The sequence below is a fragment of the Chelon labrosus genome (genome assembly GCF_963514085.1).
Source record: "Chelon labrosus genome assembly, chromosome: 17".
In the NCBI taxonomy this organism is placed as follows: Eukaryota; Metazoa; Chordata; class Actinopteri; order Mugiliformes; family Mugilidae; genus Chelon; species Chelon labrosus.
In genome coordinates, this window is record NC_140350.1 from 4,399,696 (window position 1) to 4,414,478 (window position 14,783).

Below are 14,783 nucleotides of genomic sequence, written 5' to 3' on the forward strand. Positions count from 1 at the left end.
ATATTGATGCTCTCCATGTGATGCCGCTGATGAAAAATAAAGCAGCGCCGGACGCTCCTTCCTGAAAGCCCCGCATCGTCTCAGGCGCCGGGAGAGACCACTGAGGGGCAGCAGAATTACACCGCTTGTTTGTTCACCATTTTCCCCCAAATGCACCTCTGGTACTCAGACTCTATTAATCCTGCTGACTTACGGGTGACCTCGAAAGGATCCCCGGTGCCGACATGCTGAGCGTGTGGTCGGGTGAAAACCTAGAATGAAAATCTCGGTTACTAAACGGCTAGTACACGGAACAGTGTTGTGCATTTTAGGTATGGGATGTCAGTGAATGCCACACTGTATGGAAAGTGAGCGTCTGTTTGAGGAGATGGTTCACTACATAATTAACACTTAAATGTCAAATACATATATATTTTTTTTCATTAGGAAAATACAACGCCACAGTGGAAACAGGTAATATAACAATTCAGTTTATTTTATTTATTTTCCAGACAGACACATCAATTTCTGGACCACAGTAGAGGATGGAAACCTTTCACAGACATTTTTTGTCAATATTATTATTTGAAAATACAAATATAAAATTAGACTTTCCACATTTGATATGTGAGAGACCCCCATCCATTATTATTATCATTATTATTTTTAGTATATTTTACAACAGGGCTTAAGCAAGCCATATGATAACCTGAAAGATGCTTTCAGATGTCAGTCAAGTCTGTCTGTCTCTCGCCATAAAAAGTCGGTTAACATAAAAAAAAAGGGGCAAGTGTTAGGAATGGGCAGACAGCAGTGAAGAGAGCTCTGTGCTCAGCCTGCAGAAACATGGAAGCACAGCAGAGCCTCACACTGCCGTCCATGCAGTCTGAAGAGCTTCCAGGCTCCCCTCTTGGCCACGCGGTCTGCTCCAAACTCACGCCAGGGGTGAACTCTCGTGTTGGGAAGCTAACAATGACGAGTGGACTGTATATGAACCTGGGTGGAGCTGTGTGAGGAATATTCTGTATACAGCTGAGGTCTCCAGTCTAATATTATATGTTCCAATGAGTGAACATTGCAAATATATATTCATTTATATATATATGTATATATATATGTTGCAACTGTATGTATATATTTCGTAGTGAGCATGGGTGAGATGGCAATGGTTTGGACTGAGGGGGAAATTCACCCTAAAACACAACAGTACAGTGAACCTTATGCTATTTCTGTCACCTTGAAGAGTTCAGTGTAGATCTGTGAACCTGAACTGATCTTAGTTGTATCCTGAAACGGGAGAGCCCAAACTATAAATAGTAATGTTAGTAGAGAGTCACTTTGTGGACTGGGAGACTAACTTTGTGGTCACTGTGACTGTATCCAGTATCTCTCAGAGATAAGGGCACATTGTCCGGTTTGAAAACCATTAGCACCACTATGAATAAGCCTCTTTTGGATAGAAATGCTCGAGAACATTCAAAGAGCCTTCAAAGTCAGTCTAATTAAAACAGAGCAGAGTCTGAAAAAGGCCTCGCCCGACGTTCCCACTCTTGGGAGGCAAGTTGTTCCCGATCAGGAAACACTCGTGACAACACTCCAGGATGACAGAAATCTCACAAGCGCGTGACGTTTCAGGGTGGGCGTTTTCCCGCAGCGGATGGGATAAATATCGTTTGGCCATTGCCTAGCACTTGCCTCGAGATTCAAGTTTAAATGGATACGGTAGTACACTACAAATGTCAACACCTTCCAGGTTGACTTTTTTTCTTTTTTGATTCTTTTTTTTTCTTAAACCAAGACCCCTCCCCTCTCCCCGAATGGATAAGCTAGTCTACTAAGATGTGTAACATTCATCAGCTGTAAACTGCTGTCAGTTTGAGATAAAATGAAATTACAGCAACAGAGCCATGCTACCTTAAAGTCCAAGCTACAGGATCACAAAACGAGTCAATTTTCTTTTGTGTTGTGTGAGGGAAAAATGAGCTATTTCAAGCCTTTTTATTCCAGTCAAAACGGATTAATTATAGTCTAAGATCTGCCACGCACCAACAGTGAAAAACAAGACAATATACTTCATACTTGTTGTGCTGTTACAGGTTTTTCAGATGAAACGGCAGTACAGTTGGAACTGACTGGATCTCCTAATGAGCGTCTTGTATCAGTTTGTAGGTGCTCTGTGTTAATGAATAAAAATAAAGTAATTGTGGAGAAATGCTGCAAATAAACGGAAGGAACACTTTCTTGAAGCCCGTCAGAATAAAAGCCCACATACATTTCTACACTTGAATAATCTTAAATAATTTATTCCTGTTATATTGGTGTTTTTCTACTATGTTTTGAAATTAATGTTTGAAAGATTCTTTTTAAGAATGAATCATTTTTAGCTACACTTTTTTGGTAAAGAATATTGCTCTCGTATTGTCCAATCTGATCAATCACTTCTTGTGAAATGTAAATATTAATGTGGACATTAATTTACCTATTTTTAAATAACACAGCACCCTGTGTGCTTCATTTCAGTATTACTTGACTCTATGTAATGTAACAGACTGTAAGGGTTGAGAGTGAATTATGGAATTTATACTTTATTAAGAGCAACTCAACATTATTCAAGAGCCAACAAGGTGATATTAATTAGAATAACGGGAATAAATCATAGATTGTGTCTTACTAGAGTTGTTTTTGCTTGAAACACAGCTGCGTGTCTGAATCTACCATCTGAACGGTGGGCATTCTTCAGCGTGGTGTCTAGAGGCATTTAAATTAACGTCGTAATATAATCTCTTCTAGCCTAGCAATGAATCACAGCTTCAGGGTGCTGGTCCAACTCAGGACGTAGACTGAACCATCTATTAATCAGCCTTGACGCACTCTGCATCCTTTAACACCTGCTAATGGTTTTCCGTTTTTCATTTTTTTACAGTAACGCCTCTGTAGTGTGAAGAACACTGATAACGGATCAGGACAAAAAACTGCTCCCCAGAATCAAAGATCCAGATGACTGGAATTATCCGTTTGTGACCACCGACCGCTCTGAGAGAGCTAAGAGATCACAAACAGTGTTAGCAGCAGAGGCAGACGTACACATGTTAGAAGACAGAAGAGATCCTTTAAACAGCTCCGTTACTAACATTATGACTATTGTGGAAGTGACTTAAAAAAATATGAAACGTTATTTTACACAAAATCTTTGTCTGTGACTTTTTTTTCTCTTTTTTTTTTGTTTTTAGCTCGTGTCCCTCTTAGAAAATAATCCAAAATAAAAGTTTTGCATATCTAGCGTTAGCATTTAAGGTAGTATGGCACACCCCTTTAAAAACATTCAAGGGTGGGGATCCAAATAATGCCTTGTGTACAATTCCATCTTACAGCAACTATTTCTCTATTGTTCATCCATGAGAGCTTTGGTTAGCTGAAACCATGTGAGAGTGGCAAAACCAAACCAAAAAAACAAAAACAAAAACAACAACCAAAAAAAAAAAAAAAAAAAAAAACATACAGGGAATTAATTACAATGAACCTCTAACAAAATAATTGTCTGCAAATACCAGAATAACATGATCATTGAGAGAAAGGTCTATCTTGACTGGTCCTAAATCCACTATTCACTACAAGTATTATATTAATGAGTCCTATATAACATCTACTTTGTAATTACAGGAGATAGAAAAAGAGCGCGAGAGGGAGAGGGATAAATATGAGAGAAAGGAGAGGTAGAGCAAGGGAGAACAACAAAGAGCACTACACTGGTATCAAAGACAGCACTCTGTTTACAAGTTAACTGTGATTTCTTTACACACTAATGTAATACATGAATGATCAACAAAAGATAGTAGGATCTCTGAGGATGGGGAATGGAAAGAGAGAAAGTAATGGATGCACAGTACATTTTAATAGTATATTACAATTATTAATATATAAACCACAAAGTATCAATAAAACTCTGATTAAACTTGAAATCAGCAAAGAAGCATCTTTCTTTTTTTTTTTATAGTTTTGTATTTCTTATTTTCTTTTACATTTGAACATTACAAGGGTTGTTTTTTTTTTTCTCTTTAAATTATTACTTGATCACACCTCCATAATCGTTTACCTCAGAAGTATCCAGCATATTTCTTTACCTGGTTGTTTTGAAAGAAAAGAAATGAGACAACAAGGTCGTGGGTTTCAAAAATGAAAACGAAAAAGAAAAGAAAACAACAAATACATCTGCGGCGGCGATGAATTTAAAAACCAGACTCCGGAGCATATCGCTATTAATATGAATAAAACCATCAGCCGCACGTGCTGCGTAAAGACCTGGTGCAGCCACAGATAGTGAATAATTCAGTGTCATCTCTTGACCCTGTATAAATATCCTCTGATGAGACATGGGTCTGATATATAAAGAAATCCAAGTGTACACTGCAACATATCGCTCACTAGTTCCCAAGCTGTTAACTCACCTCACAAAGCATTGAAGAGCTTGTCTAGTTGATAATACGTTAACCCCCGAAATCCTTCATACTATCCCAAAGCACAGGGCCGCTTTTTAAAAAGCCAACATATACATGTGCAAATCGGAAAATGGCCTGTACTTACTACTCACAGTGCAATGATTACTTGCTTAATTACCTTTCAGTGTTTTCATTTATTTTGCCACTAGAATAAATTAACAACCTGCCAATGATTCCACAATAGAACTCACAAAGGCTGAGGTATGGTATCAAAATGTTTACTTTCCTAATTCATTCAAAAAGAACCGATTGAGCGTTACATAAAGGGGCTCTAGCTCGGAGCCCAGGTATATCGTGTTCCAAAAAATAAAAATAAAATAAAAAGAATCCGGAACAAGCAGGAGGATGAAACAAACATCAGAACGTACAGCTAACAAGTTCTTCTCAAGAGTATAAAAGTGTCAGGATCCACAGAGCACTGTAAAATGCCTGGTTCAAGTTCTAATCTTCACATCTAAGTACAGTGTGCTTTGGATTAAATCATCTTTTTTTTTTTTTAAATGATCTCTTAACAGTTAGACAAAAAGATACCAATCAGGCTCTTTTTTTTTTTTTTATATATATCATTCTTATTTCTCAAAACTGTGTTGACTTATCTCACCGGTTGTAAATTTGCTGGTATGACACTTGTAAAATTATTCGGCTTCAGTATTTACAGAGCAAGTGTGTGTTCTGTTCGTCTGTGGGCTTGTTAACACCGTCTTCCAGCAGAAAAAGTAGAATAATAACTGTTTACAGCTTTTTCTTCTATTCACACGCTATAACATGTTCTTTTGACACACCATCACAAAAATATGCTATTCTCTCACTGAGTTGGTTATATGCAGTGACTGGAATAATATGTACAGCTACATTTCTTTTTCTCAAGTTTGAATTCACAATGTAGTTATATGAAATTTGTTATAGCATATATATATATTTCTAAACAACAAAAACAACACTTATAAAAAAGGACCATAAAAATATTGGAGTCCTCTTTGTATTGCCCAAAAATAGGTAATTATGGTTAACAATGAGACATCACAAGAAATAAAACAGCTACTAAGATTTATTACTTAGATACCTTCTTTAAATTTTCCTTAAAATGTATTTTTTTTTTCTCCAAGTCTTCCCAAACCGAGCTTCTTTTCTTTTTACTTTTTTTTCTTTTTTTATTTAGCGGAGAGACTGAATGGAACATCCCAACCCTTTTTTTCCTTTACACCAACCGATACAAAGATGAAGACGTGACTTGCGGATATTCTTGGCTATGACCCCCCGTACTTTGAACAAAATAAAATAAAAATCCATTTACACAGCAACACTAGAAGATAAAATAAAATGACACCAAATTTAGGTTCAACTAAAATGACTCTCTAAGAACTAATCAAAATCTAACAGAGGAAAGAAATAGGTGAAAGAACTCGACGTGAAACATCATACCAAACCAGGTTGTAAAGTTATAGGAGGTTTGGATTATAGTACAGCAGTTGTTATTTTCTGAGATGACTAACGTTTTCTTTTCTTCTTCATATGGTTCCGACTTTCGTTCATTTTGCCTGGGTGACGCTGTAGTGCTTGAAGTTGGATTAGCATCACCTGCACACAAAGCCAATTAGAAACTTCGTCCTGTCTTTCCTGGGCCACCAGATATACTCTGCTGGGCGATAAAGGAAGAGGAAAGGAACAGAAAACAAGAGCATTAGGAAGGGGACATGCCGTGTGCATAAATCCTGAGACAATTAATGATGAAATGTAATATTTAGGATGCTAGCATGTGAAGCCAGATGTCATAAACTGCAGCAAGTCAGAACTTGCAGCGTGCATAATGTAAGAAACATAACTATCTAAAAATAAGCATTCTGTGAAACTTCTTGCACAAATGCCCACATATAGACTTACACACTACTGTACATATTTAGACTGCTTGTAGAACTTAGCATATTATGTTCACAAGAGGAGTCTTGTAATATGAGTTAAAAGCAGCTGGACCAAATGCTTAGTGGAGAATAACCCAGTTTGCAATAATTTCAAATCAAATGAGTTCCACACACACATCATGCCTATAAATAGCTGGAAGCGGACAAAAAGCCATTTTGGAGTGGGTTTATCTGTAACAATTCAGTTGTACATACACTAATCAGCCACAACATTAAAACCATGATGAGAGGAATAACATTGATCATTTAGTCAAGGAGCAGGGAGCGGCTGTAAAACCTTTGGTTCTGGTGTTCATGTGGATGCTACTGTGACGCGGATCTCTGTGACACACCTGAACATTTTATTTTTTTTCAAGCCAGAACTCCCCAGTGACAGGTGCAACGTGTGCTCCGCTCGGCAAAAAATGTCCAGAAACAGACCGAGTGGTTGACCCAGCCTCCCAATTCCCCAGATTCCGCTCAGATCGAGCGTCCGTGCGATGTGCCGGAACATGCCACATCCACAGAGGCCCCACACCAGAACCCACAGGACCCAGAGGATCCACGGGCCAATGTCACAGTACCAAACTTCACAGGACACTCTCAGAGGTCTTTTGTCAATGTCCTGACATGTCAGAGCTGTTTTGGGGAGTATGAGGGGAACCTACACAGCATTAGGACGGGATTTCAATGATGTGGCTGACCAGTGTATGTGGGAAATAAGGACATGATGCAGTGACAAGATAAACAACTGAAATATTCCCACTTCTACATTTACAGCTTAGGAAATATTCCATCAATCAATGCTGCTTGTTAGTGAAAAATTTTGGATTTAACATTTGTTTTAGTCACAGTGGTGAAGAAACATGATGAGAGTTCTGTCCTTGGACATCCTGAACTTTGGTCAAAAACAATGGACATTTTGAGAGGTTGGCAAGGATAATATATAAGACATATAGTTTGCACGACTAAAATATGGGACTACTCTAGGACATCTGAAAATGTTAATGAGAAAGACAAACTGATCAACTGGTTGTATATGTGCGTGCGACTTAAGTGTGAACTTAAATTCTTGCAATGATTAATAATCCTTTCTAATTTTCTTAAAGTCATAAGGCCAAGGCCACACTCACATTCTACTACCAGCTCAGTCATTTGGAGGGAGGTGAATAAACAAAGAAAAATGCAATGAACACATATTAGGCGGATAGAAATGCACAGTAAATAAAATGCAATACCTCTGATGAGATGGCAACCCGCCACCTGTTCAATGGTATCCATTTGTAAAAGCTGTCGCAATCAACGGGCCCTAAAAGTGTACAGTTAGTGCTTTTGTCAGTATGCATTTCAGAGAGAGAAAAGTGAGTATCATATCAACTTTCTTCAGCTAGCACGAATGCGAACGCTTTGATTCGGCTGGATCATTCTGAGCAGCAGAGCAGGAGACTATCGCCGTATCACACCAGTTCTTTTCATAGTCTTATAATGGAGAAACAGTGGTTACAGACTGCAAAACGACGACAGGAAGAAAAACTCATTTAAAGGGAAAAGATGTTAAAGGGAGTTAGATGCGCTCTATGGAGTCAATGATTCATACTGTATTTAATCATCGAGATATATTTTCTATAACAATATATTACTCATGTTAGAATGACTAAAAAAATAAATATGTGGAAGAGATAATAGTAGTAATACAAACAATCCCCATTCATGCTAACATAAACACCTGATTTAATCTGGAGGCATGCAGAGAGCAGGATCATAAACACCCTTCAGTAAGATCAGTGTGTTGTCGAGTATTGAATGGTTTTCATTATGCCGCTCAGTTATCAGGACACTGTGAGCCTTCCTGCTGACAGGTCTGCAGAAATCCTTGGATCCAAACACAACAGTGAAAAGAGAAGCACTTTCGGCAGCAATTATTTGTCTTTATCACCTCAATCAACTAATTGCACTCTAATTATCTTGCATTAAAAAAACGCTTAAGTTCATTAGTGCTTCTTCACAGTGGCTGTTTTCATACTGGCTAAAGGGATTAATAAAATCAGTGGAGCGTAAAGCAGAGGGACAAATCAGTGAATCTTAAGTCATCCATGAGGTTGTGAGATATGATGATCTTATACATATTCAGTTCGACAGCATCCTCTGTAAAGACATGAATTATAAAGCGCATTTTAGTTCTGAGTCATTTCCTATTTTAATGTTCTGAATAGAGAGATCATCTTGCTGAGAGCAGGAAGTCAGAGGGCTGCTGCATCACCTCTCTGCTTTATTGCGCTCTGTTTGATTCACTGTGTAATTCTCAAGTGGTGATTTAGTATGTAGTCACAGGCACAAACTGACTTTCTGTTAGGGAATGACAAAATTTGGTTTGAGTTACACTGGTAAAATACGCTACATTCTTCCCGATCTGTTACATAAATGAGCTTTATTCAACTGGTTCGGCATTAATATGATGAAAAACCAAAAAGCCCTATCCAGAATTTACTTTTTTGCACTGCACGAAACTGTGGTTACAAACTGCAAAAATGGAAACTAATAGAAACAAATGGCCCTTATTTCCATCTGTAAACTATCTGCTGTTAAATCTTCCTTGAAAATGAGCCAGCCGGGCCTTTCAGAACAAATATTTTGCTTCCTTCACTGAAACCAACAGATTATGGCTGATAGCCAGTGGACCTAAAACTATTAATAAGAGAGGCTTTGCTTAGGAAGCAAAAACACAATAAAAATAGTGGCTCTGGTTTTGTGTGTCTATCATGAATCTAATACACATGCTTGCAAAAGTTAAAATGATCTGGTTTATCTTCTCTTGAGATATTTGTACATTTGCTCCCAATGTCAATGCATTATTACAGCTAAATAAAGCTCACTTCATCCTCACTAAGCTGTTACTGACTGGTCAGTAATATATTGATAAGTCTTCTGCACTACTTCTCAGAAAAGAGATGCAAAAATCATAAGTGGGATCTTAGAAACCAAAACACAATGTAAGCTGCAACTCGCATGCCTAAGTAGCACAACCACAAAATACCATTAAACTACAAATACAAAATAAATACCTACAAATTTAAAACACAAGATGGACAAATAAAGAACAAATAACCTTGTGTGGTAGGAATTTCAAGTTAATGATGTGGACTATAAAGTTTGGAAAGAGTGTCTTCACCCTGTAATCCAGCAGTGCTCGCTTGCGCTACTAATGGGCTTGTCGTTATTCCATCTCAGCTAAGCCATGCATTAATTAGCTTCTTTCAGAAAGCAGGTGTTATTTTTATAGTTTGTACTGTGTCACTCAGTTCAGTCATGTAAAGCAGAGCAAACATGCTCCTGCGTGACTCCAAGAACGAAGCCCTGCTGCACTTTGCTTGGGGCCATAAAATTCACATGGTTACATTTCTGATTAAATATTCAGTGAGGTCCAAGGTAGACTAACACACAAGCAAGGTAAACAAAACAGCTGACTGAGTCTTCTTTTGGGGAGGTGGAGGCTTGTCACTACACCGACATTGGGGTCCTGAACATGAAGAATCTCTGATTCTGCAAGCCTGTCGAAACTTTACCTGGCTTAGTAGTACTTCAACATTTAGTAGTGAACATTCATACAGTGAATAGATTATGATGCACTTTTGAATCTATGTGTTTTCTGTTTGGGTTAACTAGCCCTTAGAGAGTTAATAAAAATACTAGTTTCTGCATTCTGTGATGAAGAAGAGTCCTAAGTCTTTAATTGCTCCAATGTTGAGAAAGAATTCTGGGAAAGATGAAGGAGGCGACTGAACAGCCACATCTGTTTTTTTTTAACTGGTTGAACTATCTGCTCAGAGCTACTGAGTCCACTTCAACATCACTTGTCTGTGCTAGGAACATGGCGGTTGAAGATTAGCAGGTTATATCATTGCTGCATTTCACTATACAGACATCTGAGTTGATCCACAAATGAACTTGAGTCAGACACTGTCAGACTATCACCTCCGCTGACCTTTCTACTCTTCCACTTATGAGCAGAGAAGGCAACATCAGCTAAAACCCAATATCACGTGTCCTGATCAACTACACCTAGACAAGGACACTGGGAGACATGAAACCTGCTCAGAAACACTGTCCTAATGATGGAGCAAACTCAGGCTCTGGGACAGATGGGTTTCTAAAAATAAAAGAAATTAGTTCTTGGGAGGTGACACAGGGATCTGAAGAGTGAGGTGATTTGTGCAAATGCTGAGGGGAATAAAGATTTGCATTTGACACAGATAACTTTCAATAGATGGGGGTTTACCTTTATGTATTACATGTTTTGGGACCTTTGAACTTGGAAAGAGAAACCTCCCTGCAGAGAAATCCATTTAACTGTCAGCCTGCACTGAGAGGTTAATGTGCTCATTGGAATTTAGGATACTTGCCAAGAGGTGGGAGGTGGTTATGATCAATTCGGTGGGTTAGTTTTGTTTTACTCTTTATATAAAGATCCACAGAGCTGTTTTGCAGAATTTTACACAGGCTGTGTGCTTTTTGTTAGCATTTAGTTTTAGTGGCGGTGTTCTGACACAAAGAAGCAACTAAGTTCAAGGTGCAGTCAGACATGACAAAAAGTCTGAATGTGAGTACTCACTGTGATGCTGGGGCCAAACCCAGAGCCAGGCTGAGGGCTAGCAGCACTGATGTAGTTGCCCACAGCTGAATCCTGGCTGCTAGGTCCATACAGGTCAGCCACAGGCCCTGGACTGTTAGCACCGGGAAAACCTCCGGGCCTTGACGGGTTGGTGCCTGCATACAAACACAGCAAAGAGCAGAGCAGCTCAGAAACACCCGAAAGCGATCAGTACGGTTCTCACTTGCTACGACTCAAATGGGACACATTTAAATCAAAAGAACACATTACTGGATTCATGCGTTTGTCTCCAAGGACTTGTTTATAGCTTATAGGTTTCTGCTTTGAGACTACAAATTGAATTTCATCTGAAATTGACTGACAAAATTGTCTAGTCTTCAGGTTTATTATGGCATTAAACAAACAAAATTAAGGGTGAATCCAGTATGAGATTCTAAATATAATCTACATGCTGTGTGTAATATGCACAGGAGTAACATTCACTTTGTATAATCATGCACAACACAAAACAGGCACATTGCTAAAGATACTTCCACCATGCTAATAGACTAGTAAGGTTGCAGTGTAAATGTTGCCATGCATAATGTGAAGGAGTACTTGTACAACAGCATTGGCTGCTGAATAAGAAGAGTAACACAGGAGCATAATAGATACATAAGATATTTGATTACTCTTGAGCATTCTAAACCCAAACATGTGAAATACTTTGGCTTTCCTACATGATCTGATTAGCAGATACCAGCCAGAACCTTTCAACTTTGCTTCAGCTTTTTAGTCTGCCGGAGTAACTTCCAGCATAAAGCGAAAAGAGGTACGTCAGGCAAAAGGAAGGAGGCATAACGGGGAAATATAAAAGCTTGACCCGAGTTCATCTGCGGGTCCAAACTCGGGGTGGGATAAAAAAGAAATACTGTACATGACTTACCACCTTTGGCCTGTGAGTAAGAGCAAGTCAGACTAATAAAATGCCTTTTGAAAATCCATATGCCTACTAAAGGCCAATAACACTGGCAATACAAGGAAAAAAAATCAGTCGAGGAGAAAGAAAAATGCAGTGATCTCTTAACAGCAATCTCCTTTGCTGTCAGCTTCACATAACCCTCTGTCTCACCTTTATTCACAGACAGACTGCAAAAAAAACTGTATGGCTGCATTAAAAAGAAAAATCTTCCGAGCACAGAAAATGCTCGATCTTGTGTATGAGCTCATGAACCCTGTGATGCCTGAGAGGAGGTCTTTGTAGAACAGGCACAAAAACACACACAGTGTGACTGCCATACTGCCAATGTGTTGACGCAGACATACACAGAGTAAACTATCATTGTCAGCTTGTTTAAAGGGATAGTTTGGTTTCTCTGAAGTGGGGCTGTATTAGGTATTTATTCATAGTCGCTGTATTACCTACAGTAGAGGGTGGTCGGCACGTCACCAGCTTGGAGGAGCAGACAAGAAGCACTGGCACTGAAGACAAGCAATGAACTGTGTGGCTTCAGTTCCCTGTCAGGAAAGGTTGATACATCTGTGATTATAGTCTAAATGCAGCATATACTGCGACTGATATTGATTTTTCTTAGGTGGGTCTTGTTTTAGGTGTCTAAAATATGTTTCACTGCTGACCCTGTCCACGGCAGTTCATTGCTTGGCTTCTGTGTTGATGCTCCTGTCTGCTTGTCTGCAAACAGGTGCTGACCACTGACTATGGATAAATACCTCACACAACCCCACTTCAAAGAAACAGAACTATCCCTTGAAGATGTCACGGCTACATCTGTCGAAACTATATTAGACAGGTTAGGTCCACTAGAAATACCTCAAACCTTGCTTTAGATTTTCACATATAGCACTCTAGAAAAAATGAAGCCATCTCACTAAACACACATCTTGTGGAGTTGACACTGCTGTTTAACTGTAAGGACTTTAAACAGTGAGCAGCTAGTGCTCTTATCTCGCCTGCACAGCCCCCAGTAGGCTGGCTTATTATATAATTAAGGATTTTTTCAGTTGAAATGGCAATCCTCATTTCCTGGTGTGTGCCACAGTCATCTCCCTGTGAAAATGCTTCTTTTTGTTGTTAAATTTAAATGTAAGGGCTGCACTGGTTGTGCATTTAGCTTTGGGAGCCAAAATGATACCAGGTGCAATGTGGGTCAGACTGCTGTTCACGGTAGGGTCCGCTGTAACACAGATTCATGTTTTTAGTACATGTGGTGCAGATACATTTAGCTGAAAAACAAGAAGAGGAGTAGAGATAAAATTACATGATTCTAATAAAAGCAGAAAGACCTGAACTATTGACTATGACTATTTCATGTCTGATGTCTACACAAAACACTGTGTATATTGCCTGCCTATGTCATTCAAGTTTAATTTGAGTCAATTTAATTGACTAAACCATAGCACTGAACTAGCACTTGTAGTATTTGTGAACAAGAAAATCATTTATCACGATCAAGATCTGTCATAATCTACATATAGACATGATCCTACTTCCTGTCAGGAAACTGTTGCAAGACAATTTTCATCTGTGAACTGAGCTGACCCTCACTTCAGGCACCTAATATCTGCCCCTAAAAAACAATTCCGTCATACTTCCAGATCCAAATAAACTGTATCATTGTCTCAGAATGTCCTGTAATTAGGGTCAAGGTTGGCTGCAGATATGTAGTCTGTTCCACAAACAACAAGCACCTAAATCATGTTACAATGCAATCAAGCTATGTCAACTCACTCAGGATTTTTACGTGTCCTCTCAGGTGAGACAAGCCTGCGCTTTAACAAACAAGCAATACCCCGAGAATATTTCAGGAGCAGTGCATCCTCCAACTGTGTGACTAACAGTAGCTACTGCTCAAAATCCTCTACTCTTACATCATATACTATATATCAGCATACATCTAGGCCATAGATTCAGTGGCATTCATGTGTATTTGCATTGATGTAAAGACATAAATCATTTCCCCTCTGCAATACAGCTGAATAATACACTTCACACTGCATAACAGATCCACTGTAGATAAAGGGAGTATGGTAAACTGTGCACTGCCCTACAAGATAGAACTCCAATGAAGTTACATCTGACTTAGCTGAGTATTTTTTGCTGTTAGCTGTGTTAAAGTTTGTACAGACAGCTTGTAGGAAATGCCAACATCTGCCTAGGGCAGCTGGCCAACATTTTACCCATTAGGGGGAGAGCTGGCTTCATTCTTATGGGTGACAAGACAACTGCCTTTGTTGTTATTTTTTTTGCTACTGTTATTGTGGAGGCTTGGGAGTCTCCAGAGGCAGGGAACCTAACTGTTGTGTTTAGGTCAATGCTGTCACCTACACTGAGGCACATCTCCCAAACCACACTATGGCGTTCCACTAAGCTGTATTTTCTGTACAGCTGCTTTAGGTGAAATAAACACTGGTGGTGCGTCATGCCAGTGCAAACATGTTCTTGAAAGAATTAAACAAAAAATCTATAGTTACTGTGGTATTACCAAACATTGATGTGCTCACAAAGAAACAGAACAAATCTATAATCATTTCCTAGCATTGCTAGCAGTTATGAAATCACAATATGAAGTAAATTCTACTTGTCAGTTGAATCTCATCCCTAGCTTTTCAAAACTATGATTACACAAGACAGAGAACACTGGAGAAAGCACAGAAGAAGAAAATGTGCTTGTGTTTGCAGAGTAATGGCAGCATTATGCAAAAATGTTGTCTATTAAGTGTTCAACATTGTGCAGAATTTCTACCAATTTCACACACTAATAATACGAGCAATCACTCTTACACTTAGAATGCTTAAAGGCC

General features: G+C 38.9%; 1 protein-coding gene across 5 annotated transcripts in view; it reads right to left on the minus strand.

The window, feature by feature from the left end:
• Window positions 1-454: 454 nt before the first annotated feature.
• LOC311502857 (RNA-binding protein Musashi homolog 2) overlaps window positions 455-14,783 on the minus strand; it is a 241,153-nt gene continuing 226,824 nt past the window's right edge. For all 5 annotated transcript variants that reach the window (XM_084565270.1, XM_084565273.1, XM_084565272.1 and 2 more), the window contains 3 exons: window positions 10,983-11,137; window positions 7,612-7,682; window positions 455-6,111 (listed from right to left, as the gene is read on the minus strand). In XM_084565270.1, coding sequence (XP_084421396.1) covers window positions 7,641-7,682; window positions 10,983-11,137 — 197 coding nt within the window. In that variant the 3' untranslated portion in view covers window positions 455-6,111; window positions 7,612-7,640. The remainder of the gene's footprint in view (window positions 6,112-7,611; window positions 7,683-10,982; window positions 11,138-14,783) is intronic.